This window comes from Euleptes europaea, chromosome 7, assembly GCF_029931775.1.
Source record: "Euleptes europaea isolate rEulEur1 chromosome 7, rEulEur1.hap1, whole genome shotgun sequence".
NCBI lineage: Eukaryota > Metazoa > Chordata > Lepidosauria > Squamata > Sphaerodactylidae > Euleptes > Euleptes europaea.
In genome coordinates, this window is record NC_079318.1 from 53757667 (window position 1) to 53784830 (window position 27164).

General features: G+C 40.3%; 1 protein-coding gene across 1 annotated transcript in view; it reads right to left on the reverse strand.

Annotated features, from left to right (window-relative positions):
* Positions 1–17917: 17917 nt before the first annotated feature.
* Positions 17918–27164, reverse strand: part of HHAT (hedgehog acyltransferase) — a 155540-nt gene continuing 146293 nt past the window's right edge. The window contains exons 10-11 of the mRNA XM_056853378.1: positions 20633–20781; positions 17918–18065 (exon numbers count right to left, since the gene is read on the reverse strand). Coding sequence (XP_056709356.1) covers positions 17918–18065; positions 20633–20781 — 297 coding nt within the window. The remainder of the gene's footprint in view (positions 18066–20632; positions 20782–27164) is intronic.

The following is a 27164-nucleotide window of genomic DNA, read 5'->3' on the forward strand; positions in this document are numbered from 1 at the left end:
ACTGAACTGCCATACTGGGCAACACAGGTCATTAAAAAATGTCTGGCAAATTCAGCATTGGGTGACGCTTAAAGCGACCACACCAAAGCCATTTCCATCGTTCTCCTCTCGTCTATTTTATCCTCAAAACAGCCCTGTGATGTAAGTTAGGCTAAGAGTGTATTACTCACCCAAGGTCACCCAGCAAGCTTTCATGGTGGGGTGGGAATCTGAACCTGAGTCTCCCAGATCCTAGTGTGACACTCTAATGACTACACCATACTGGCTAATAGAGGCTACTGCACCTGCTGCTATTTCTTCTTTAACCCAATATGAAGTGTTGAGAAGTGCAGCAGTGGTGAGAAAAGCTTAATCTTCCAAAATACCCTCATCTATACAACTGCTAAAATGTATTTATTTAGAATATTTACATGCCACCTCTGTAGAGATCTGCTTAATGTACAGAACTCCAATGCTCAGTTACATGCAGTCACCCCAGAGAAGTTGCTTCTTAGTAGAAAATAACAACATTATTCTTTCTTCTCTATAATAGAAGTCACCCCAGAGCAGTTTCTTCTTAGTAGAAAATAACATTATTATTTCTTCTATATAATAGGATGGTGATGACAGTAACACATTACGAATTTTTAACAATCTTGTAAGCAGCTACACAAATGAAACATATGATGCACTTCATCTGCAAGTAACTGTATGAAAATATATGTGCGTGTGTGTGTGTTGGGGGTGGAGGTGTCAGATTCACAAGCTGTATTCTGAATATGCAGTCGGGGCTCCTTTAAGAACTGTGGCCTGGAAGAGAAACCCCCACCTTCTACCCCTCACCCCATGACCATGGACATCTGCTGTTGAGGTTTGTCTCCAACCTCTTCCAGGGCAGGAGTGATGATGTCTGCTGGGCTCACAGCTGTCTTCAAAGAGACAATCTGCAGCAGCAGGGCCAGCTGAGGGCTGGGGTGTAAACTTTTTTTCAGTTTGGGCCCCTGACATCCTTTAGCAATACTGCACAGATTGATTTTTTTTTTAAAAAAAGACTAAACTCTATTGACAAACTGCTGCAGATATCTCAACAATTTTTATCTACCTATTTAGGCAGGCTTACATATGTTGCAAGCTTACACATGTAGTAGTAGGCATTTAATCTTCCAAGAACAAAATGGAAAGACAGTGTACAAATCCAGGTAGGACTTAGATCTATGTACAAAATCAAGCGCTCTCTCTCCAGCAGATTAAGAACAGCAGCTTGGGATCATTTCTTTTTTTTTACGTCATTCTCGTTTCAGGTTTTTTTTTAACAGCATTGCAAGCCATCTTGGGAGCCAGTGTTGGCAGAAAGGCAGGATATAAAATTTCCCAATAAATGAATAAATAACAAGTACTACTCAGACTAACTTTACCCAAGGCTAGCAACCGGTGGGAGAGTCACCAATGCAGCTGGGACCTTGCCAGTGACGTAGTGATTTTGCTGGCGGCATGCTGACATCACTTCCCATGTAACCAGAAGTGACATCAGCGAGCCACTGGGGATGCGCTAATATTCAGATTAATCTGCAGAGTTTTGCTGAAATGCTAGAGTGACCCCGGCGACACACTGATGTCACTTCAATTGGCATGGAAAGGGACATCAGTACATTAGGACGCAGGCCGTCACCCCGTTTTCGCTTTTATTTTTCTCCCGCTGCCAGCTGAGTGGTGACAGGAAGTGTCCACTGGTGACAAGGGATCCTGCAAACCTAGTCATTGTTTGGAACATGCATCTGCCTTGCTCTGATGTATTCAAATTAAGCACAATTTCCCTGAGAACGCCTTACACAGTTCATAGGACAAAAGAAGAACATGCACATGTACAGGATACACTTTAAATTAAATCTATTTTTGTTCTAGACATTGCTTAGCTGAGGCTGAACTAAGATTAAACACCACTGAAGGGTGAATTTTAGGCCCCATGAAACTAGGGGTACGCCCAGCAGTTTCCATAACCTTTACTTTCATTTTAGCTTAACATGAGGTGGCAACAAAGATTCCTCACCAGAAACCTCAATATTAAATGCACATGTATTAATTAAGTGTATTAATTAATACACATTAATGATTAAATACATATTCATTAAGGTAAAGGTCCCCTGTGCGAGCACCGGGTCATTCCTGATCCATGGGGTGACGTCACATCCCAACATTTACTAGGCAGACTTTGTTTACGGGGTGGTTTGCCAGTGCCTTCCCCAGTTGCAAATTCATTACTGTGCATTTAATACTGTGGCTTACTGTGGCTTGTAGGAAGGAATTTTTTTGCTTCCTCTATAAGATAAAAAGTTAAAGAAATAAAGGCTGGGAGGATTACAACAGAGAGTAATATTAAAAGCCTCTGTAAATGGTCAGACAAGTTCAGGAATTGTTCAGCTTCTTTTCCCCAAAGCCCCGTAGCTTATTGGAGTGGACAGAGTTTCCTGAACTCTGAGCAGTATCTGGGACTTAGACAAAAATAGACTTAAACTAAAAATGTTTTTGTGTGTAAAATCTCATTTTACATTACAAATCAATTTAGAACTCTTGAAAAAATGAGCTTTCCTTTATTATTCATCAATTATGCTTGTAACTGCTGGCCCAATTCAAAACTAAGCTGAGAGGACTTTTATCCATTACTAATCAGAGTTCAACTTTCCTAAGGTATAATTTGACTGCCTAATCACATTGTGCATATTCCATTCATTTTGTGTTAATAAATTTCCCCCCTAAACTGTGGTGTCAATAATTGTGGGGGTCCTTGGATGTTTATTAGGGTCTCCTCAAGACAGACAAATTTTCCTGAAAAGGCAAACTGCCCAACATTACCCACCTCCTCCTGCAATGTGCATTCCTCTGCAACATGTAGGAAAGCTTGGCTGCATCTAGGCTTCCCATTTCCTCGTTTATGGTGGGCAATTGCCTGTCAATTAACCAGGCTGCCTGCAACCCCTCAGCTGGTTGGTGGGTGGAAGCAGGCCCACGGAAGAGGGGGAAGTAATCCGTACGCATAATGCAATGATGTCACTTCCAGATTTACCCCGGAATCACCGGAGACGCTCTAGTTTCCATAGTTTTTTTGGAGGACAATGTTAGTGCGTCTTATGTGATGCCAGCACTTCTGAGGCAAACTTGGAAGTGATATCATTATGACACACGCACAGATTGCCACCCCCTGCCCTGCCTCCACAAAGCTCCTGCCGGTGGTAATCAGGGACCTGGCAACCCTTAGCGGCATCCCATGGTGCACTGTCAGTTCATATAGGCAACTGTTAAACCCAAGGACCAATAGCAACGATGCCAGAACATTCCAATATGCAGAGGGTTCCTCAGAAGATGTGACAATTTTATATTTAAACATTGGTTAGTGGTTTAGGGGCTAAGGTACTGTTTAAAACTCTGTCCCCTGAGTCAGTCTGGCCTGCAGCAAAAGAGAGAAGGCCTAGAGTTTGACAGAGGGTACTGGTAATTTCTTTGTAGGCCCAAGCCAGAGAAAGAAAGCATCAAGAGCAGCAGCAGAAAGATGAGCCACTGAAGGGCATGAAGGCAAGAAGAAGCCCTGCACTTCTGTAGGTTAATATTCTGGACTTGTTGTTTTCTTTGCCTTACTGGGCACCATTTGTTAGGACTTGCCTTTGTTCAGAGTGCCCTTTCTGAAGGGCACTAAAGATACTGTCTGCAAATGTTGCTGTGTCCATAGCAATTATGATTCAGTTATATCTGTGGTTGTAAAGTTGTGAGGCTTGTATGATAAATGTTTGTTATCTTGAAGAGGTAATACCTGAATGTTTTAATTTTGAGGCAATTTAATAATTGCTTAAAAGCCACAAGGGTACTGTCATTTATTGACTTAACCACCCCCCCAAAAAACCTCTCCAATTGCAAAAGAAAATTTAAGAGAGATATATATGTAACTAGGGTTCTGCTGGGTTACACCTCCATATTAGATGATCCTATCATCTTCAATATTCCAATACTGATGTTTATTTTGAAAATAATGGCTTGCTTTAAATTACAGTAATGAGCCCTGGGGTGCAGAGTGGTAAGCTGCAGTACTGCAGTCCAAGCTCTGCTCACTACCTGAGTTCGATCCCGACTGTTTCAGGTAGCCGGCTCAAGGTTGACTCAGCCTTCCAGCCTTCCGAGGTTGGTAAAATGAGTACCCAGCTTGCTGGGGGTAAAGGGGAGATGACTGGGGAAGGCACTGGCAAACCACCCCGTAGACAAAGTCTGCCTAGTAAACGTCGGGATGTGACGTCACCCCATGGGTCAGGAATGACCCGGTGCTTGCACAGGGGACCTTTACCTTTTTTTAAAAAAACACAGTGCTTTAAAAAACAGAGAGACCTGTTAAGAACAGCTCTGAGTTCCTGAGGCCATTATTCTAGGCACCTGGCCTCTTAACACTAATTTCATTCAACACCGAGAATTCAGGTACTGTAAAGAAATACTACTGTTTTGTTCCACAGCATAGCACTTGCTAGAAACATCTGTAATTACAAGTGATTCATTCAAATTTTGTCTTGCTTGCATCCACTAAACGGTGATGCTCGCTACCATCCTCTAGTCTTAATAAGAATGCATGGTTTAAAAAAAATGCCCTGAATTAATGATGGACAGCAGGAATATCATCCGGAAGCCAGCAGGCAAAACCATGTGCATATTTGCAATATTAAGTGATGGAAATAGTTCCATCTCCCTCCCCCTTAACTTGGATAATGAAAGGGAGAAAAACCCTTCAATATTTCCACTGCTACCAGAATAATCCCATAGCCAGACATATGTGAATTTAGCACTGCAACTAAAATTCATGCACAAAAATAGTATGTGAACATGTTTGGGAAGCAGATTGTTTTGCTTTGCTGCTAGAAGCCAGCTTCTGGCCATTCTTTTTCCTGTCTAGAGAGGAGACCACTCAGGAGGTTGCCAGCAAACATGAATACTTGAGCTGGCTGGCAAGCAGTGGAAACAGCGGTTAGTGTTTGCTCAGCTCTTATTCTGCGGTGTGTCAGAACTGCCTGCCATCATCCAGCTTGGCAAAAAAAGAGCAGTAAATGCTGAGGGACTCAAACAGTAACAGATCAAAAGAAGAGGAGGAAGGGAAGGTTTGATCTCAGACAACGGTTTCAAGCAACTCCTCTGCCTTCTCAGTAGGCTTGTTCATTCCTATTATTTATTTATTTTAGATATTTGTACCCTGCTGATAGATAATTAAAACATTACTAGTGAAGGTTACAGGTTATTCCTCTATAAAAGGTAGGTTCATGGCCTTCAAATGGACCCTTTCCGAGGTTACTATGAACTGTCCATCATGTGGAGAAGTGGTTAGCTTTAGATATAATGCTAAACCATGAAGCACTCTCAGGGTATCTCTCTTATAAAAGGTAAAGATCCCCTGTGCAAGCACCAGGTCATTCCTGACCCATGGGGTGACATCACATCCCAACGTTTCCAAGGCAGACTTTGTTTGTGGGGTGGTTTGCCAGTGCCTTCCCCAGTCATCTTCCCTTTACCCCCAGCAAGCTGGGTACTCATTTGACCGACCTCGGAAGGATGGAAGGCTGAGTCAACCTTGAGCTGGCTACCTGAAACCGACTTCCGTCGGGATCAAACTCAGGTTGTGAGCAGAGCTTTTGACTGCAGTACTGCAGCTTAACACTCTGCGCCACGGGGCTCCTATCTCTCTTATACTCCCCAGTTTTTCATTTCTAAGCTGAAATTTCTCCCAAAGCTTCACACTGCAGCAGCTGCCCATGTCTTACCTCAAGTGGAAAAGTGGTTGTTATATGTAATGTCCATGCAACTTGGGGTCAAATGGGAAATTTTGGGGGGACTGGATTGAATTCCTCAGCTACCTTCCCCTATACTATCCTATTCCTCTGTACCACTACTTACAAACATTCCTTCAACCACTAATGGCACCTCTGGCTCCAATCCATACCAGACCCAAATTTCCTTTTGCTTGGATCTCCACTGTCAAAGTCTAAGCCAGAACGAAGGAAGTGAAAAGTACTGACAGAGTCCCACCTACTCAGGTGTCCCATTAATCTTCTTTTCATGAGCAAGGGAAATATTTGCCAGTTGAATAGCAACAGTGGTTTAAGAAGCATGAATTTAGGAAACTAGGGCTTGGGAGATTTGGAAGAAGGAGGATATCTGGTATCCATGAGCAATTATTTCTTCCAAGTCCACACTTTACCTAATCATCACTATCAGTTTGTAAAGCTAATACCACTAAAGCTGTTACTAGGTTACTATGACTTCCATATTATCTTCCTCCGTATCCCTCATATCTACAAACCAAATATCAGCAAACCACCAAAAGGAAATTATTCTCAAGGTGATTTTCAATTTCCCCATTGCCTTCTTTTTAGAAACGTTAACATTGATTTTTTGTTCCTCACTAGACATACAAACTGACAGAAAGAAGATGATAGAGTTGTCATTGGTAATTGTGTGAAAGTTCCCAGGTACTTCAAAACCAAATAGACCAGAATTCAAAACCTAGGCCTCATATTTGGTGACAGAAGCTAGAATGTTTGCTTCATGCAGATAAATATGACTAGTAACATGGATTGTTCCACATGGAGCAAGCCAAAATTGTTGAAACCCACCCTGTAGGAAGTAAAAAGAGAAGAGAGATAATGTAAAACTGCCTCCCCAACATAAAGCATGCACCCACACAACCAAGGTTACATATATTTTTAACTCTATTTATTTCGCATATTCTTAACACAGTTCTAGGATTAGTAAAAGCTGACTTCGTGGTTGATTTATTTTAATGAAAATTACCGCATTAAAGTTTTGCAAACAGGAGTTCTCCTAAACTGCATATCACAAGGTGTTTTTTTTTTAACCTTAGATGAGTTTTAAAAGCCTCCAGCAAAACTCATCAAAGGTTAAAAAACCTTGTGATATGCAGTTTTTTTATAACCTGACAATGTATAGTGGGAAATGGGATAAATGGTTTCCTGGAATGCTTAGCTCCCTCCTGCCTAGATGGGATCTGAAAATAACACTTTGTGCTGGTGGTAGTTGACCAGCAAAGGTGAAAGCAATTCTCAGGACCGTTTGGAGTGTAGGACTCCTTTTCAGGGGTAACTGATTTTGTTGTGGCACCATTACTGCTTCTGTAGACTAATGTTTTAGGCTAGTACTACTTGCCTTTCTGACAGTTTGCCCGTCATAGCAGATATTACAAAGTGCTAGCTTCAAACATTAGTCTCCAGATATTAAACAGATATTACAAAGTACTGTTCAAGTCTCTTGTAGTTTTTCCTCCAAAACAAAAACGCTCTGTAAAGTTGCCCTGGAACATTATGCCAGATGGGGAATACCGTTGTCCTATTATAAGCAACTATGAATAGCTGTGGATGAACCTGACCACTATGAAGAAGAGCCTTGATCCTTAAAAAAAATCTTGTGTCTATCTTATCATCAGATAATGGAGACAAAGCAAAAGTACCTTCGTTCCAATTTTGTCTTCAATACGCATCTTTGCCCCATGTTCCTTATCAAAACACACTGCAATGAGATGAAAAGGTTTTGTTCTTTCCACATCAATCTAAATCTGGCTCAACCTGCACTGAGAAATCTTACATTTATAATTTCCCAGGAGAAAATTAGTAGGTCTAAGTGCTCATCGGCAAGGCATCCAAGTGTTAATCAAGCAATTGCTGTCACTGATAAATCCAGGGATTGTTCAGGCAAGGGAAACATGCTGAAATTCACATCCTGAAATTTACTTCGCCCTGAAAGGGGAAAATGCAATCTATACAAACCAATAGTTCTGGAAAAGTACACAAGAATACAAAGACCCAAGAGTGCATCATGTGAGAGCTTTTTCATAGATATATATTTTTAAAAAACCACAATAGGCATGTCAGAGCTGGGCCTGCTCTGAAATATAAATCCACATCTTTTTTCATCAACAGTGTTAACCACAACTGCTTTTTTATAGTTTGCCAAAGTCCAAGTCTATGGAACAATTCACATGACCCCACGTCAAGAGAGATGGTCACTTCTATATCAATCAACCCTACAGTGTTTGGCCAGATCATAAATATAAGGTAACAGCCTGTTTCCTGATGTGTCAGCCAAGTGTTTAAAAAGAATGCAGGGAGAGTTCCATATCAAACACTACAAACTCTTCCTTACGCTTTTCCCAAGCCAAGATAAAAAGCTTGAGATTGTACCTTTGCATTTCAAAGGGATCTGACTTAGCTGCTCTCAGTGATGTCAGATGGGAGGGGGGAGTCTTGCTGCTATTCAAAAATCATCTTTTGGATCACTCTCTTGATTGGCTTATACCGGACAGGGGGTCAGTGGTCCAGTTTCCTATAAAGGTAGCCTATAACTATCTGGCACAAGTTTTTTCCAAGCATGGCCCAGTAATATCATCAGGACAAGTAATGGGTCAGGGACCATCTTGCAGCATCTCCTATTTGTTGATTTGGTATTTATGCTGATTTGAAATTGCTGTAGCCTCTGTGCCTTTATGTCTCTTACATAAAGTCAGACTAAAAGGTACACCAGAGACAGGCCTAATAAACAGGGTACTCTATCCCATCCCAGAGAGAGAGCTGAACCACTCTGCCACGCAACCACACAGAGCTACCCCTCACTCTGCCTTCTCTTTTCCCTGAACCAGACCTGAGCTGTCGCTGTCTTCTGTGTCCCAGGCAGAACTCCCCCTCCTCTCTTCCCTCCAACATTCCCACCCCCTCCCGAAAGGTGATTGGATGTTGGAACAGCACTCCTGTGGGCTCCTCTGAGTGGCTGATTTTTCCCTTCAGGGGAAGCCAACACAGCCTCCATTCCCCACGGTTGCTCAGCAGAGTGGAAATGGAGGGCAATTTGGCACTACGCAGATGCAAGATGTCACTTACGGAGCAAAACTAAAAGTTAAGTCATTGTGTCAGTGTGAAAATATGGTTTAACCACAGAGTTTTAGGTGAATCCTAGAGCATCGCCATGATGTTATGACATCACTTCCAGTTTCATACTGGAAGTGATGTCATAACACCATGGCGGTGCTCTAAGATTTCACACTGGAAGTGAGGTTTAGGGCAATACTGAATAGCTTGTACCCCCCCCTTCAACTTTACTACCAGGGTGCCACTACAAAAGGGTCACCACCCTAAGGTCACAGTTCTCTGTCGTGGGACTTAAGCAGCATCATTAGAGGGACAATGCTTCATTCTTTTCCCTCTCTGCCCATTACTGGTCACTGGAGGCTGTCAGTGCCTGCATTGGCATTTCTCTGTCTTGTGTTAACGCTGACTACAATTGATCTGATTTCTGCTCTTCCCGAGTGAGTGGGGACCAAAAAGGTGGACACTGCACACCCATAGAGAGCATCAGTTCCTAGCCCAGGTTTTCCAGATTTTTTTGAAAACATCCCAAATCCGAAAAATACTGAAAAAAATAGGTGCACATCCCTAGTCTCCAGACCCTTAAAACATACCTCTTAGGAGAAAGCCTGCCGAAAAGAACTGCCTTGGTACAAAAGGCCATCAAGATTGGTGCTTCCAAATAATATCTGCTAATCAGTTCCATAATGCAGGATCAGCAACTGACAAATCTCAGGAATGGACAGAAACAGAATATGCCACATGGGAGGGGGAAGGGAGTAGAGAAAGTACTTCAAGAGTTTGATACAGGGACTGATCCATTTCTAGTGTAACTTTAACCTTAAGAGCCAGCATGGTGTTGTGGTTAAGAGCAGTGGTTGGAGCGGTGGAGTCTGATCTGGAGAACTGGGTTTGATTCCCCACTCCTCCACATGAGCGGTGGAGGCTAATCTGGTGAACTGGATTCGTTTCCTCACTCCTACACACGAAGCCAACTGGGTAACCTTGGGCAAGTCATGCTCTCTCAGCCTCACCTACCTCACATGGTGTCTGTTGTGGGGAGGGGAAGGGAATGTGATTGTAAGCCGGTTTGATTTTGCCTTAAGTGATAGAGAAAGTCGGCATATAAAAACCAACTCTTCTTCTTATTTCTACAACAATTTTTAGTGAGTCTTTAACAATGTCTTTAACAACGGTGGCAGCAGTCTTTGGTATAAGCAGAGGGGTTTTGCAAGCATGCCCCTTTTTTGATGAAATATGGAGAGGATGCAAAAGCACCTTTGATATGAAACATCATGGCAGATTTAGCTGATATGGCACCCAGTATAGTCAATGACTCCGATTAAGGCAGATATTGAATTACTACAGGGATATGTTTTGGGGGGAGTGAATTAATAAGGTGAGGTGTAAGAAGCAAAAAGTCAGGAAACATTCTTTCTGGAACGAATCATAAACACATTAGTTTTGTTCAGTGCTGCTCCCCTGCTCTTATTCTCTCTAGTAACTGAAATGCTTTCAAAATAAATGCTACAATGTGAGTAATTTTCAGCTACAGAGTAAACTGAAGTCAAGCCTCTTAAAAAAAGGCATTTTTGACATTTCATCTGACACCCCAAACAATTCTTTTACTTTGCGTGATTTATGGACACCGTGGGTTAATGTGCCCACATTCTTCTGTTCCCCCTAAAAACCCATTTTCCTACCTAGAGGCTAATCATTGTAATTTACCACAGCAGGGAAAGGGTAATAACCAACAAAAGTAAATATCACACTTAGAATTTCTGTCTAGCTTCAAGAATAATGATACTTACAGTTATGCACTCTAAGGTTGGAGATATTCTTTCACGTATAATTTACAATAAGAAAAATATTTGTGTGAGAGTATGGAAAAACAGACTTTGTACAGAAATTATTACATCTGAAATAAGATTTAGCTGTAGTTTAATCAAACATTAAAGCAAGTGAGGGAGAAAGGACAGAAGCAGCCAATTACTATTATATTGTCTGGACAACAGCTGTCACTACTATAAAATCTGATTTAATCACTGTTACTTACATGGACTTACAGAACAGTCAGAAAATGTGGTTATGTAAATAGCAACAGCACCCATTTATGCCACACAACAAGTGGGGGACCATGCATAATGCTGCTTCAGCAGACTTTTCTTTCCCTTCACCCTAATATGCATCATATAGGGACCATAATCCTGACAGGGGTAGCCGAGGCTAGCTCGATCTTATCAGACGTTGGGAGCTAAACACGGTCGGCCCTGGTTAGTATTTTGTTGGAGACCATCATGGAATTCGCAGAGGATGGCAATGGCAACCCACCTCTGTAAATCTCATCTTGCAAATCCTAAGGAGTCCCCATAAGTCAGCTGTGATTTGACAGCACTTTACACACACTCATACATGTGTAGAAGAAGATGCATGTATCCTAGAATCATACATGCAAGTTGGTGCTTCACATATGTTTTCACCACCATGATCTAGAGATGCATGTGTATAACCTCCAGTTAAAAGCCAATATTCTAGCTGATCACCTGGTATAAAGGGATGAATTTTCCTATTTCTATGCTGTTCAAGCAGCTGATCAGGAAATGGCACATTTATTAAAAGGGCTACATGATCAAAAAGAAAAATATTCACCTACTGTCCCGGACTGGAGCAATGAATTTGATCTAAAAAAGCAACAACGCCATATTGCATATGGCTTTTGTTGTTTGGATTTTGCTTTGAATCACTGCAACTACTTGCAACATGTCTAAAATTAGTGACTCTAAAAATAAATTATGTCTGAGAAAAACACTGGCTTAGATTCTACCAAAAATTTCTGCTTGATGGAAGGATTTCCATCAGCACAGCATGATGGGGAGGGGCTATGGCTCAGTGGGTAAAGCATCTGCTTGGCATGCAGAAGGTCCCAAGTTCAATTCCCAGAATCTTCAGTTAAAAGGGTGGTAGTGGGTGATGTGAAAGACCTCTGCCTGAGACCCCGAAGAGCCACTGAGCAGACAATGCTGAATTTGATGGACCAAGGGTCTGGTTCGGTATAAAGCAGCTTTATATGTTCATGGGACATTCTCGCCTCCCCATCCCCACAGCAAAATATGTCTCCCTAAACACTTCTCCAGGACAGGGAATTCTCAGGAACAGCATGAGGAGGAGATGGAGGTCTGCAGTGATAGGTGGGAATCAGCAAAAATCCCCCCTTTTGCCAGCAAAAAGTGGGATCCAACCCATTTCTTCTGAGTGATGTACTTGCCTTTTTATCATTATTTATTTTTTCCAACTTGGCCCAATCAGATTATTAAAACAGTTCACTATCATGAATCATAAAACAAATTAAGCTCTGTTTAAACAACAGCAGCCAATATAGTACAACAAAAGATAATCATTAATATCACATCCGAATGCCGCAACAGGCATAGCAGCTCAATGATTAATTTCCTCAGGTACGTGACTTTACTACCCCAAGCCAATTTTTTTGTTTACATTTTATCTTTCTGGATTTTGTTCTGCATTCCCATTTGTACTGCCTTAGATTTAAATTTGCTGATTTTTATTTTATTGTTATCAATTCAATCCCTCCTGTCTCAAATCTAGGACACACCTCTCAACACCATATTTATTTTATTATACTTCTTGTTGAAGTATCAGGGACTGTGTTTTAGGACCAACATGCTAACACTAATCTATGAAAGGGAATGAGGAGAGCCACAAATTATCAGGGTGCATAAAAATGGAAGAATAATGCAAAACCAGAGAAAAATATTATTTTGGAATATTAGAAACTTCACATTTTCTTTCTGGCAACAACCCTGATGGTAGGATCAGGGTCTGCAAGCATAGATTAAGTTGTATGCTTGGTTTAAAATTGCAATGTTCCAGTTCAGTTTTAAATACAATGCCTGTCCAAAGTAATTTGATTCAACAGAAGCCTGAGTAGTCAAGACAATCTGGTAATCTGGGAGAAAATCATGCTTTCATCTCTTGCCTCTAAAAATAGTGTGTACATTTTTTATGTGTGCTGTTCTCACCTTTCCATGAAAATTACTTGTTTTCTAGCTCTATGCAAATAGTCAGAACAAACAGCAGAATACCGGTTATATCTGGGCGTGTACCAAATAAGATCCTGGAATAAATGATTTTTATATTAAGGATCTCTGCACACAATGCTTCTTTTGTACATATACACAATTATGATTACGTTTATTTAGCAGTCAAAGAGCTCGAACCCAGACAGTCAGATCTAATGTATGAACTTTGCAATCACAGATATGGTCAAAAAGAAGTACATCCTACTCCTGGAGGTCCTGCTTGGTATTCCAAGCAGGTGAAGAAAATATTTACACAGTATTTAACCTGTGGACGGAACTGGGCATAATTATGTAATTCAGTGGTGATATAACCGCATGCAAGCATCAGTGTTATCCTGAACAGCTTTATGTAGGGACAGAGACCTCAAGGGTCATCACAGAAAACTGTCTATTTCTTTACTGTCTTGGCTACACAGAGGTTAAACAGCAGCAGTGACTGACAGTACCCCAACACACTTTAAAATTGTCCTCAAGAAGAAGTGCTGTTATGGGATGTTGCTCAGCAGAGGGCAGAGTATGTCATAGAAAGTACTGTACAAAACTGTACACCACACATTTTTGAAATGAACATTAATTGGGGGAGGCAACCCATGTGGTTTTACTAAAATGAACATATAAACAAACAAAAGCAAGCTCATTTAATAAACCAATGTTTCATCTGAAATGTGAACAATGCAAAGCTTTGGTGTACTGTTACTTGAAATATTAGTATTTGGAGGCTGAACAGATTTTTCCTACTGTTTGCTGAATTTGTTTTGTACCTTCTTTTTGGGAGCTGCTATTTTATCTCTTCAGCAATCTACCAACATTAAACATTAAATAACACCATTGTTTATGGTCTCTGTTCTGGGGAGAGATATCCAAACAACTAGAATCTTGCTTTAATTATGAAAGATTTTGGCATATTTATGAGGGTGATTATGCTACAATTTCTTGCTTTAGAATGATTTTGAATATTTGTAAATATCTGAATTTCCTAGATTGGGTGCCCTTTTGGGCAGAGGTCTATTTTACATTCTGTGTTTGTACAATGGCAGACACATTGCTGGTACTTGAGAAAATAATAATAGCTTCTGATGTAGGAAAATATAGGAAATACACTACAGGATTATCTAGGACCAGAAGCCAGCAAGTCATTTCTTATGTTCCCACAACGTTTCTTTATTTATGTACCACTTTGTTTTTTCGCAACAAATTTTTCATTACAGTTATTTCCAACTTCTTGAAAATTATATACTAAAAGTGCTCAAAATCATGTACTTAATTACATAGAAAACAGAATGTACAATGCATACTCTGCTGTACATTAAAATTAAACTACCATTGCAAACATAATGACAGAGCATTCAAAGGAAGAAAGAATGAGTGTTCAGAACCAGTAGCAAATTCACAATTATGCCAGGCTTCAAAACTCAACTTTACATGCTTAAAATGGGAGGGTCATGGCACTAGTTACTGTCATTTTATTTGTTTAAAAATGCTACAAATGTGTTGTAAGCAGTTGGACCCCTCCTCCCGCTAAGGGGTGCCATGAAGGTACGGGGGCCAAAGACTGGCATCAGAGCAAGGCACTGCTCCCAACTAAATGGATGCCTCTCAGAGAGTTCTGGGATCCATCTTGTGTGTCAAGCCTGGGCCTAAAGGCGGTTGGCTGCTGAACCTTTCCGGTGGCCCTAATGTGTGCCTGGCTGGACAATTAGGGCTGTTGATTCAGTAAAAAATGAACCAGAAAAATACCAAATAGATGCAGAATCGGTAAAATTCGGGTCCAGGTTTACCGAGTCAGCAAAATCTAGGAGGCTGGCAAACCCAAATTTACCATTCCTGAAAAAGCTGGATAAAAATCCAGCTTTTTCAGTAATGTCTTTCTGTGGCTTCAGGGGGGCATTTTTGCAGGTAGAGATCCCAAATTTTCAGGGTAGCTAGAAGGGACTCTCCTTGCAAGAACCCCCAAGTTTGCTAAAGATTGGGTCAGGGGGTCCAGAGTTATGGGGTCTGGAAGGGGTCGCCCCATCTTCCTCCATTGCAATGCATTAGCAAAGTGGCTGTGACTCTTTAATCTGATCTTTGCAATGTATCTCAGTGGGGAAGCCGGGCTTTAAACGGTGGGTGGTAAAGTTCGCCTGGTGCCTCCATAGAGATACACTGTGATACACTTGGTCTCTAAGGAGGTGCGGGGTGAACTTTCCCACCGTTTAAAGCCCAGTTTCCCCATTGAGATACATTGCAAAGGTCACATTAAGAAGTCTGAACACAGCCACTTTGCCAATGCATTGCAATGGAGGAGGATGGGGGCGACCCCTCCAGACCCCATAGCTCCGGACCCCCTGATCTAATCTTTACCAAAGTTGGGGGATCTTGCAGGGAGAGTCCCTTCTAGCTACCTGGAAAATTTGGGACCTCTATCTGCAAGAATGCCCCCCAGGAGCTGTGAAAAGCCGTGGATGGGTTTGAATGGGTTTAAATGGCGGAATTATTTGGGAAACCCGAATTTAAACCCGAATTCCTACCTTTACCGGTATAGGAAATTCAGCATTCAGGTTTTCTCAAATTAAAAAATGGCCAATAAACCCGAACTCGAATTTTAATGAATTTTTTTTCCAACAGCCCTATGGACAATTGGGGTTAGCTAATCTCCATTGTGTCACCCTAAGGTGATTAAATCAGCACTCCAAGCAGACCATTACTTACCCTATCTACACCCATCCCAGCAATCAATCAGTATAAAGGAGACTAGCCCAAGCATCATCAAACCTCTCCTATCTTTTTGTTGGAATCCTGGAAAAGCAATCAATTCTTTGTCTCTGACTTCCCTGCCAGCTTACCTCATACTGCCTCAGGACCCATTTTGTGGTATAAATATTGGTCCTTTGGCCATTCATAGTGCGTGTGCATTCTGGATCCATGCAGCCACTCCCACTTGCATGCGGGCACTTTCCTTTGCTCCTAGAAAAGCTGGTTGTTTTCCTCTTCAGCGCTGCTCTCCCTGGATATCTCTTCAAGACTGGTAACTGTCACCCATCGCTGAAACCCTATCCAACTTCCATCTTTTTCTCTTAGTCAGTTCTTGTATGCTTTGTGTGCATATGTTCATAGCTTAAAATATATTTTGCTTAAAATATATTACTTGTTTTACTATTTTTATTCTTTAATTAAAAAAACCCCTTCAATTATACCATCGGCTGTTCATTTAAGAGTTCTTACCGGGGATGATCCTGGTATACATAGGTTATTGATCCTAGTTACCCCCTCTCGTTCTCTGACTCCAGCTAATTCCCCCCAACCAATGTGGAGACTGCCTACTTAGGGTAACAGTGTGGGCAACATCATGGCTAGCACTTATTTTTTCTGATGGAAGGCCAACAGATAACAAGAAAGTACAACTTCATAACAACTTCCCTCCTGTCTACCTGTCACTGACTACTTGGTTATACAAACACAGGTATCTTTGGAGACTTCCCCACCATTTAAACCAGTGTAAACATTTTAATCACCAAATGCTTAATTTTCAGTCTGTAAATACCCTTTTTATTGTACATTACAATCAAACTACCATTGCTTACATTGCAGCAGAGTATTCAAATGGAGAAAAAAGCCATAGGGCATTACAGGGGCTGTATGTGGGGGCGGGGTGGGAGACAGACTAACTTAAGGGTGGTTTTGATTTTTCACTGGTCCTATTCTCCACAATCAAATCATTGCTGTTCCAACATTAATTGCATCTGGAACGAAGAACAGAGGATCCACACATTGATGGATATGGTGCCATTGAAATCATGCACCTCCCAAATTTCCACATCAACACAGGTGTGTGTGTGTGTGTGTTATGCTATGATCATGAATCTGCTTCCTTTTTTGTTCACCAGTATTGGCAGTTTGTCAGTTTTTCCACATTTGACCCAATTAGTGCCATTGCACCATGATAGCATATCACTACTTGGCGGTCCCTATCTGCTTTTTCTCTTCAGAAAGTGAATGTTGTAGATTCCACAGAGCATTTCCAACTTTTGAGTATACATTTGCATTTACTGCTCACTGCTTTGGATTCAACCAGAAATATTATCTGGTGCTAACAAGGCTAGTGAAAACTGGGGGGGGGGGGGCAGCGGGGAAATGGAGAGTGCTGTTCGCTTTAATGAAGAACTGATGGCTTCACAGTGTTATTATCTACTGCCGGACTCTTTTTGCCTGAAATGGCTAGTCGTTCCTTAAGAGAGAGTTGTGCACACAATGATATGGTTGGGGCATTCTGTTTCTGGAGAGGAGACTGACATACAGTCCTATTTCTGTTGCTGGCTTGAGAGTGCAACCTTGGCAGCTCTGTGGCTGGCGGTGACCCAGGCAAGGAAAGCAGTTGGTGGGCAAGTGTCCTTTGAATTGTTATTTGGCAATTAAATTTTTTTATTGTTTTTCTGAAAGTATTAAGAACAAAATTCAACAATTAATATAGACAATGTAAAATCCAATAAAGAACGTTGAAAGTATTTATATATAATCAAAAAATATGTTGACTTCCCCTACACCTCCCTCCATCTTGTGATAAGTTAGTAATCTCTTTTGCATAAAATTCTAATCCTGATATTGTTACTAATACTTATTAATCTCTTTGGCATTTATATTTTTCAAAGAGAAAAAGATTAATAATTAATACTGTCATGAAGGGGGGAAAAAAGAAAGAAAGAAAGTAAATCTCACTAATAATAAATGGATTAGAACAATAGGAAACATTTAATTACTTACATTAAAAATTAATTATTTCGTAAATCCTCCATTTCTCCCAAACACTCATTTAATACAAATTATTTCTAGTACATTGAAATAATATATAATTCTATTTCCATTAAAGCCAAGCCTTTTAACCGATTCCTTTTTAATCCCTTCCAAAAGAAAAACTAGACTCTTTTAAATCAGTCCCTTTGTCCGGAATTTCCAGCATTTTCTTCTTTTCCTCATTAACACTAAACGTCAAAAAGCATCCTTGAAAGTTGATGGTAGAGTTTCTTCTGCAGGTGAATGATCTTCATAGTAAATCTGCGTTGCAATTCCTTCCATCCCAAAGTCAAAGAAAGGGATCCCAGTAGCTCCAGTTTTTCTACCCTTTAAGTCCTCTAAGCTGTTAAAAAGTTCATCAGGCAGATTATAGAGACAGAAGTCAAAGTCACTCACATTCAGATCCGCTGTTGCCAGCTGGACTGTTGCAGTTTGTTTATTGTAGTTCTCCGTTTCCTTTGCAAGATTCTTCTGTTCTTCGTCTCTCTTGTCAACTAGAGAGCCCTCTAGTGTCACCTCTGACCTCATTGTGATGATTTGGGTTTTTATATCCTTAAGGTCGTCTAAGATAATATCCAGTTTTTGATTGATAAGTTGATATTGAGTGTTCATCAAAGCAGAAAGTTGATCCAGCTGTTTAGTCAGACGTTCCATGGTTGCTGCTTCTGAAAATTCTGTTAAGACTTAGTTGGTAAAGTCCAGACAAATACAGTGGTTGTAAGTAACAAAGAGGTGCTGCAGGAACCAGGGTCGTAAACCTTCCATCTTCCTTTTGTTCAGGAACTTGGGAACTATTTGCCAGTTACACGATAATGCCACACTTCCGATTCCAAGTTCTCTGGTACTCTCGCGATGATATATTGTTTCCAGGAAGGATGTGGCAGGAAGACTTAATTTAGTTAGAAAGACGACACCTCAGGGTGGGGGTGGGGTTACTCCTCCTCCCTCCCCTTTATACATTGTAGTTTCTGATTGGTAGCTGAAGTGTCTTTCAAAAATCCTAGTTGTTATGTCTTCCCACCGATCAAATTGATAAGATTCCTGCCAGTTTATCTGATCTTTTCTTGTTTTCAAAGAGTCATTTAAACAATGGGTGGGGAGATACGGATTTGCCAGATGTATTTAGCAATCCCTCAGAGTTTCCAGATCCAGGTAAAACAAGAGTTCTTTAAACTTACTCAGATTTTAGGGGAGGAGGAATTCTTGCTTTGTATAGTTGCTTAGATGGTAATAGGTAGAGGAGATCTGAGCCTAATTCCAAAGAGACGTTCGCGGCGTTGTAATTCCCCTTATGCTGGCGGGACCTCGCCCAATTCCCTGAGAGTCTTCCTCTCTCAGAAAAAATGGGGGTCAGACCGCTCTTCAAGGCTGCAAGAGAGTTCCTGTTTCTTGGTCCACTATTTAGGCACCAGGTAGGGGTGCAGGGTGCACCCCAAATTAGAACGTTTCTCAGGTCCCTCGGGAGCTCCTCAGGAACGGAGCGCTCAAATCAGAGTCTCTAGCGGAAGTCTATGAGGTCACATAAATGGAAAATAAGAAGGAAAGAGCGAGTCACAGAGGACTATTTTAAATGGAAGGCAATTTAATGTCCCTTACATCTTCACAAAGAATACTGTTGCCCTCTGTAATTTTAAAATGAACTTCTACTCTTCAGCATTATGAGCTGCTTTCTACCCAGTGAATTGTTTAACAGCAATATTTCAGATAGTATTTACTGCACAATAGAAATGACGGAACTTGTACTGAAAAACAATAATCACTGAAATACATGACAAATTCTGGTATGGACTGATCTAATGGGCTCTTGAGGAAAAAGCTGCTTCTGGCCTACCATCCACTCCCTCCATCTGATAAAGCTGGGTTTTGCCTCTAATAGTTGCTATTAAAATAAATATATCAGGTTTTCTAAGGTTCCAGCGGACTGCATTGTTTTTGTGACACCATGAGGGTTACCGCACTTTGTATTCCCAGCGATGTATTAAGAGTTTGAAAATGTTATACAAAACATCGCTTTAAAAGGGTTTTTGGATACCATGGCTTATAAATGGTTTGAAGACGTCTTCACAGCTAAAGGAGCCAAACGAAGTGCGAACAGTATTTTTTATAACGTTTTCAAACTCTTAATACATCACTGGGAATACAAGTGCGGTAACCCCACATGTTTACTCTTTGGGAGTTTTTCTTTTCTCCTGCCACTAGGTTCCATGTTAAGAGGAATGCGCATGGAGAAAACCCAAGACATTATGCAGTTTGAAACAGAAAATACCCTACTATTATTATACAAAATATAACAGGAAAAGAGGAAGCCCTAACAAGAGATGGATTGACTCACAGCCCTCAATTTGCAAAACCTGAGCAAGGCTGTTAAAGATAGGATGTTTTGGATGACATTGATTCATAGGGTCGCCATGAGTCAGAAGCAACTTGACACACACACACACACACACACATTTTTTAAGGCATTTCACTCTGGCTTGCTCTATAACTTACAGTACTTTATTTGCTGCTGCTTTACTTATGTGGCAGTGACTTTTGAGGCTTGTTGTAATCATTTATTACTGTTTGTTCTAGTTTTTGTTTGTTTGGTTATATGCCACTTCAATGATGCTTTGGAAGAAAATGCAATTTAAACATGCCAGCAATCAAAAGAAATCAATAAATAACAAATGCTGAAGCTGAAGGCCAGAAAGCATTAGGAAAGCATGGTAATCCTCCCAAACACTATGGTACTATTGTTGTATCCATTCCAAAAGCAAAGATGACCACTGGGAGGAAAAGCAGACAGTAAAAATGTAAGTGAAGCTTCAGCTAAGGGAACTTTTTTCAGGGCTGCTGGAATCAAATTCCAGCAGGTATTTCTAATGAAACTTTTTTTTTTTTTTAGAAAATATGTTTTTAGGTTGAAATGACTTGCCTTCCCTAAAGATCCTGTTCCAGTAGATTCTCCCAACTTGGTTTCCCCCAAGAAAGATAAGGTTGGAAAAAATCAGCAGCAAAGTTGAAACGGATGCCAGAGCTGCATGGAGCCGTCGACAACCTCTTGCTGACAAAACACGGCTCTGCAAAGAAATAAAAAGGAAGCTTAAAGAGAAGCTAACATTGATTTAAGATTGGGGAAATTGAGAGAAATTCTTTTGATGTCAGATAACTGCTGGTGGGATGGTGAAGCTGGAGGGGTGGGGAGAAACTATCACTGTCCTCTGATAGCTTTAGAGCAGTGTGTCATAATTCCAGGAAGAAGTTGTAAAGATCACCCTGGAAAGTACATCATATTTGAAGGATGTTAGGCTAGAGGAGTAGTCAGAAAACAGAAAGAGTTTATTTAGGCAAAATTAACCAGAGCCAAGTATTATTTTCCGTGGGTTCCATTGAGGATGTTTCACTCCAGAGCATCTGTATTTCTAGCTGACTCACTGGTTCTATATGCTCTGCAAGTACCATCATAAGCAATTAAATGGTTCTTCCTACTAAACAGCCATGCCAAAGGCACAAATATCTTTGATGGGAAAAATGACTGTATGATTCATATTGGAAATACTGATGTAATTGAGTTAGACAAAATGTACACTTCTGACACAAGGCTTTCCTTCTTTCCTTCCTTCCTTCCTTCCTTCCTTCCTTCCTTCCTTCCTTCCTTCCTTCCTTCCTTCCTTCCTTCCATAACCTTAAATGCATAGCAAGCTTTCAAGGGTTGTCTCACACCTGGGCCTTTTCATCTTCCCAGTCTACCCCATGGCTTTCTGAAGATCCTTTTAAATATGTTGTGTGTGTGTGTATGCTGTCAAGTCACAGCTGACTCTTACAGCTCTTTAAGCTTAAGAACTCAAGTAAAGTGCATTGGATTAGCTTATGCTTTTTAATTTGAGAACTGCATTGGAAAAAATTAATATATATATGAAAGCTTAACACTTGCAACCATTACTGTTGATACTTCTGTTACTTTAGAGTCAGCGACCTGCATTACAGTTTATTACACTCACTATGTCCGTTAGCCATGTGGTGAACCTTTCGATATTCTATACCTATAAAACATTAAAGCATTATATGCTTTACATTGACAGTCACTGAATACATTAATACTGAGTGGAGTTTGGAAACAAATTTTGTCCTCTTTCTGCTATTTTATTTTTAAAATGAATCTTGAGCCAGTCATAGTTTACTATTACTTTTCGGGTTTCCAAAGCATGGGTGGGTCATGCATGTGATCAGACTAACTATTCAGTCAAGCACCTACTAGAAGCATCCCATCTTCAGCACTGGCTGGTACTAAATATTATAAAACGCGTCTGTCTAGCTTAGAGTGTGCAGTAGGTTCATATTCAAAGGCTTGGTACAGATGTAAAAATGAACCTAGGATACAAGGACTGAAAGTAGATTAAGTACTTCCATCCACATATCTGTCCCCCATTCTGTTCCCCAGGTTTGGCATCCTGTGTGACCACAGTGAGCTCTCAATGTCAGCTGATGACCATACTTGTGTTAAGGATGATGGGGGTCTATCAGTGAACATTGTGCCAAATTTGCGTACAAAAAGCATAGGGTCAGAAGATGAAGCACACCATTCTGTAGCCCACTTCTGATTCCTAAGGAGCAATTAACTTTGGGACCCCATAAGACATGTCTTATATAAGATTGCCACCTGGCAAATGATGGGAAATTCAGCAATTTTACCACCACAAAAACAGTAGGGGCTTACTGCTAGCACAGTATAATTACAGGTATCTATCTAGTCATGTTGTTTAAATCATTGTGGCTACCTAAGAACACTCACAGACTTAATAACCAGACAGGGCAATCCTGTGCATGTAATTACCACTGACTAAAGTGGGACATATTTCTGAATAAACAGTAAAGAGTTCAAAAACAGATAAAAGGTAAAGGTACCTTTACCTGTGCAAGCACCGGGTCATTACTGATCCATGGTGTGACGTCACATCCTGATGTTCCCTAGGCAGATTATGTTTACGAGGTGGATTACTAATGCTGAATACATATTATAGCCCATCACAGTGATGCCCATTTAGTTTTCCATTCGGGTGTGACAGATAACAAAATGCATTATATTTCTACAAAGTGGGTTAATTTATTCTTTAAAATAATGGTCAAATATATAACTGAAGGCAGGAATGATTGAAATTGTGCATACAATTATGCTTTCACAAAAATTGGGACATGATCTGCATTTAATAGACTTTTTAATTTTAAACGAACTCCCAAATAATCCATAAAAGGCTATGAAAAACTAAAAGTGGAAATTAAAGATACCACCAACAGATGTATAGCTGTCAAAAGGATGAAATGGTAATTTTACATGCTGTAGCAACTTATTTTCCTGTATCTGGATACAAAGAAATCACTGTATGCCTGTCTTTAATGGTGGCATTAATTCATATAACTCCACAGGTACTCTTATCGTATTCTCCCAAGAGTACTTAAAACACCACAAGTAGCTGGTCATAAACACCCAGGTGATAGTGTGAGAAGATGGAAATCGAAGGCTAAAAACATCCCTTGAATGGCCCTCATGGGCACAAAAAGACCATCATAATTTACTTCCATGCTAGAAATATGTATAAATTGAATGTCTGCCACTCCTGGAAGTCAATCTAGAGTGTGAGTAAGCACAGCTCTGGCGAGAAACACTGGTAAATATTTTGCTGTAGATTCAACACACGTCACAAAAACAAAGAAGAAAATATCAGAATGCAGCCTAGAATTTAAGCAGGGAGTGCGACTAGCTGGGGAGAAATTATTCCACATAATTCTTTTCTGTCAAAGTGCTAGAACTCAAGGGCTCAAGGGTACCACCCTTAAGGATGCTTTTTGGAATTCAGATTACTTTGGGAGGGTTTTCTGACAGTATTAGTGTAGATATATTATGAGGGAAAAAGTATATAATTTATTTTTAAATACTGCCATACCACCTCTCCAATATTTTGCTCAAGGAGCTTTCTAAAAAGACACATAAACACACAAAAATCACCATAACAGTAAAAAAATCTCAAAACAGAACCACAAAACAGTAGAATATCTAAGTGATAAAAAATGGCAATCATGTGATAGAGTTCATCATGAGGTGCTTTGTGACTTGTTCAATCTACAAAAGACTCCTTAAAGTGGAAAGTCTTGTACTAACTGACAGCTTTGGGAACTATCTGGGTCCACAGTGGCTCATGTGGTAGAGTACATTTCAATTCCAGGCTGCCATCATCAGGACATGTGGCTGTTTTTGATGAAACTGAATCTTTGTATGTGTCTCTTAACACTACCAAATGTAAAGAAAATCAAAACAATCCTTTTCCATTCCTTGCTGGGTCATTCAAATACACATTTTAAATTAAACAGGGGAAGCTGCCTCTCAAAGTCTTTTGACAGCCATCCTCAGCTTTCTATGTGGCAAACTCCAACCATTATACATTCCAAGCCCAAAATGTATGGACATGTCTGCATACCTATTTTGTCTGAATCGCCACAGAGGAAGCAGTAAATTAATGAGTGAAAGAAAGACATTGGTCAGCCCAGAGAAAACGCAAAACCATTTGTTCTTCAAGTGGCTATAAATCTGTCCATTCATTCAAGTCAGAACTAATCCAAGACTTTGTACTACATTGCCTCCGGGATGATCTATGGCAAGCTAGAAAGAACAATACAAACAATTCTGCAGAAATCAAAGTACGTTCAGAAAGCTGTGTAGCATCATGATAACCACATTCTTCTAAGAAGGTCTGTTCTTTTTAAACCAGAAGCTTCCATATAACAATGTAAATTGAACACATAACAAAAATATTCAAGAATACTACAGTTTGCTATCAGTGTGAAATGCCACCAAAAGTACTGGACTTTACATAGAGAGAATGAGGGCACAGTTGCACATTTGCAAATGAAACTTTCTGTGCAGCTCTTCCGCCAGCAATAATCCTCAAAGATTCTTGGGAGAATCACACCTATAGGTGTCATGGGAAGATGGCGGACCTTTTCCTCTAAAACAGAAATCATAAAGTTTACCACTAAAGAACTTTTTCCCCCAATTGAGACGGATTTCAACCAATGCCCTTCATGAGTCATCTTCATGTAGTTTTGCCTGACGTTTGCTCTGTACATAGGGTTGCCAACCTCCAGGTACTAGCTGGAGATCTACTGCTATTACAACTGATCGCAAGCCAATAGAGATCAGTTCACCTGAAGAAAATGTCCGCTTTGGCAATTGGACTCTATGGCATTGAAGTCCCTTTCCTCCCCAAACCCCGCCCTCCTCAGGTTCTGCTCCAAAAACCTCCCGCCGGTGGTGAAGAGGGACCTGGCAACCCTATTTGTACATCACTCCACGCAGGAGGGTTATTGGTATATAAGTAAAGCTCATACTTGTTCTTTGTGTTTTATTGAGAACAATATCTGCTTAAAGCAGTGGCAAAAACAAGCTTGTTCTATTTCTGCTGTATGGAGGAATGCTCAAGACAGGGATATGAGCCACGTGACCAAAAAGACATGGGAAATTGTATTTATTCAGAATATTTATCATTTTTCCTAGAAAAACACTCAAGGCAGATCATAATACTTCAGTAATAAACTTCAACATACTAAACTTCAGTAAGAAGTTTGAAACATTAAAACAATAAATGTTTTCAGCACCAAATTGTAATTATTTTTCTATATATTTTTATTTATTTGGAAGATTTCTACGTTGCCTCTTTAGAGTCCTGATTGAGGTGATTTACAATTAAAAACCACAATAATAAAAACAAGCTATTAAAAATAAACCATTAAAATAAGCCATTGGAGCTCCACAGGCATTTTTTTTCTTTATTTGCAGCATTTCTAATCCATCTTTCTCCACAGGACTCAAGATGTATTACAATACAATTTATAATTCCTCACTTAGGACACAAGCATGGGGAATTCAGAGTATAATGCAACCTTCTGATATGCATACCCAGTGAAACAGAGACTCTTGGAGCCATGTATGCTTTCTAATCAAGTGGTCTGAATGGTGAATATGCCCATGGAGTTCTATGCAAGCAAGAACTACCTCATCCGTTTCAATGGCAAGTAATAGTTGAAGTGTGTAATTATCAACATTTTACTTTACCAGAAGTAATGATCCATAAATCTGATGGGTAAAACAGGAATTGTTTGAGCACTTTCTACCTTCCATTTTTTATGAAGATGTATGCTAATACTGGATCTCCCAGGGGCTCAACCCTGGTGAGTTATCCAGGGTTACACATCTCGTCTACAGTGCTCTCTTCAAGCATAGAAGGGCTTAGGATTCCTAACATCAGTCCCTTTTCATAGGTAGGCAGTAAAAATGGGCAATCTATTTAAAACCAGCTTGCTGAAGGTAAAGTGAAGTTGACTGGGGAAGACAATGGCAAACCACCCCATAAACATAGGGCGAAAACGCATGGTCACTTTAGCCTCCTTTATTCCCTGTTTCAGCCAGGATTGAATGCACGTTCAGCAAAACAAATGCGTTCAATCCTGGCTGAATCTTGGCTGAAACAGGGAATAAAGGAGGCTAAAGCGACCATGCGTTTTCGCCCATAGTCTGCCTAGTAAACGTTGTGATATGACGTCACCTCATGGGTCAGTAATGACCCGGTGCTTGCACAAGGGACTACCTTTAACTTTTTAATTTAAAACCATCAGAATTCTGCTCTTTTCCTCCTTGCCAATATAAACTGTTGCTATCTAGGTGCCCATGTTGATATGCAGCTTGCCAATCAAGGTGTTCACAACTCTGCACTGTCTTCTCATCTAGCATTATAATTCTGGCTTCAATTCTCCTTATCAGCACTATACAGTATTTTTATTCCTTTTTCACCCAGCTGGAGGCTTCCAGTAGAAGATGGACTATAAATATTGCAAACAGATCATACTTTTAAATTGTTCTATGGATTCCAGTAATTCCCATGAAAAGGAGAGATGTAAATATTTTAAATAATAAACCAATAAACACATCCCTTCTCAAATGTTTCTGTCACCTTGGTGCCACTTTTTTCTCTGTGATTGTCTTCAGTGACCTTGACACGACTTTTCCTTAGACCTGGTTTTAGACACGATCAACAATGTACACACCGCGAATAATTTGGCTTAGATTGATGTTTCAAAGCTTATTAAAAATTGTAAAAAAAACCCAAAACTGTGAAGAAATTATGAGCACAGTTACTAACGGATACAGGATTGGAACAAGGCTTCCTCAAATGCAGTGAGGGAAAGATAAGATCAGCTTCAGATAACTCAGTGCAGTTCTTTATGGGACTTTTGCATCCAACCTGGAGATTCAAATATTCATTTTGAGAAAATGTCACTTTGGGCACCCACCCTTAACTAAGGTAGAGGGAAGGGGCACAGTTTGCCAACAGCATACAGATAGAAGGTGTGCAGGCATTCAGCTTCAGTACATACATGCACACTGCATCAGGGGTGGACAGGAGAGCACTAT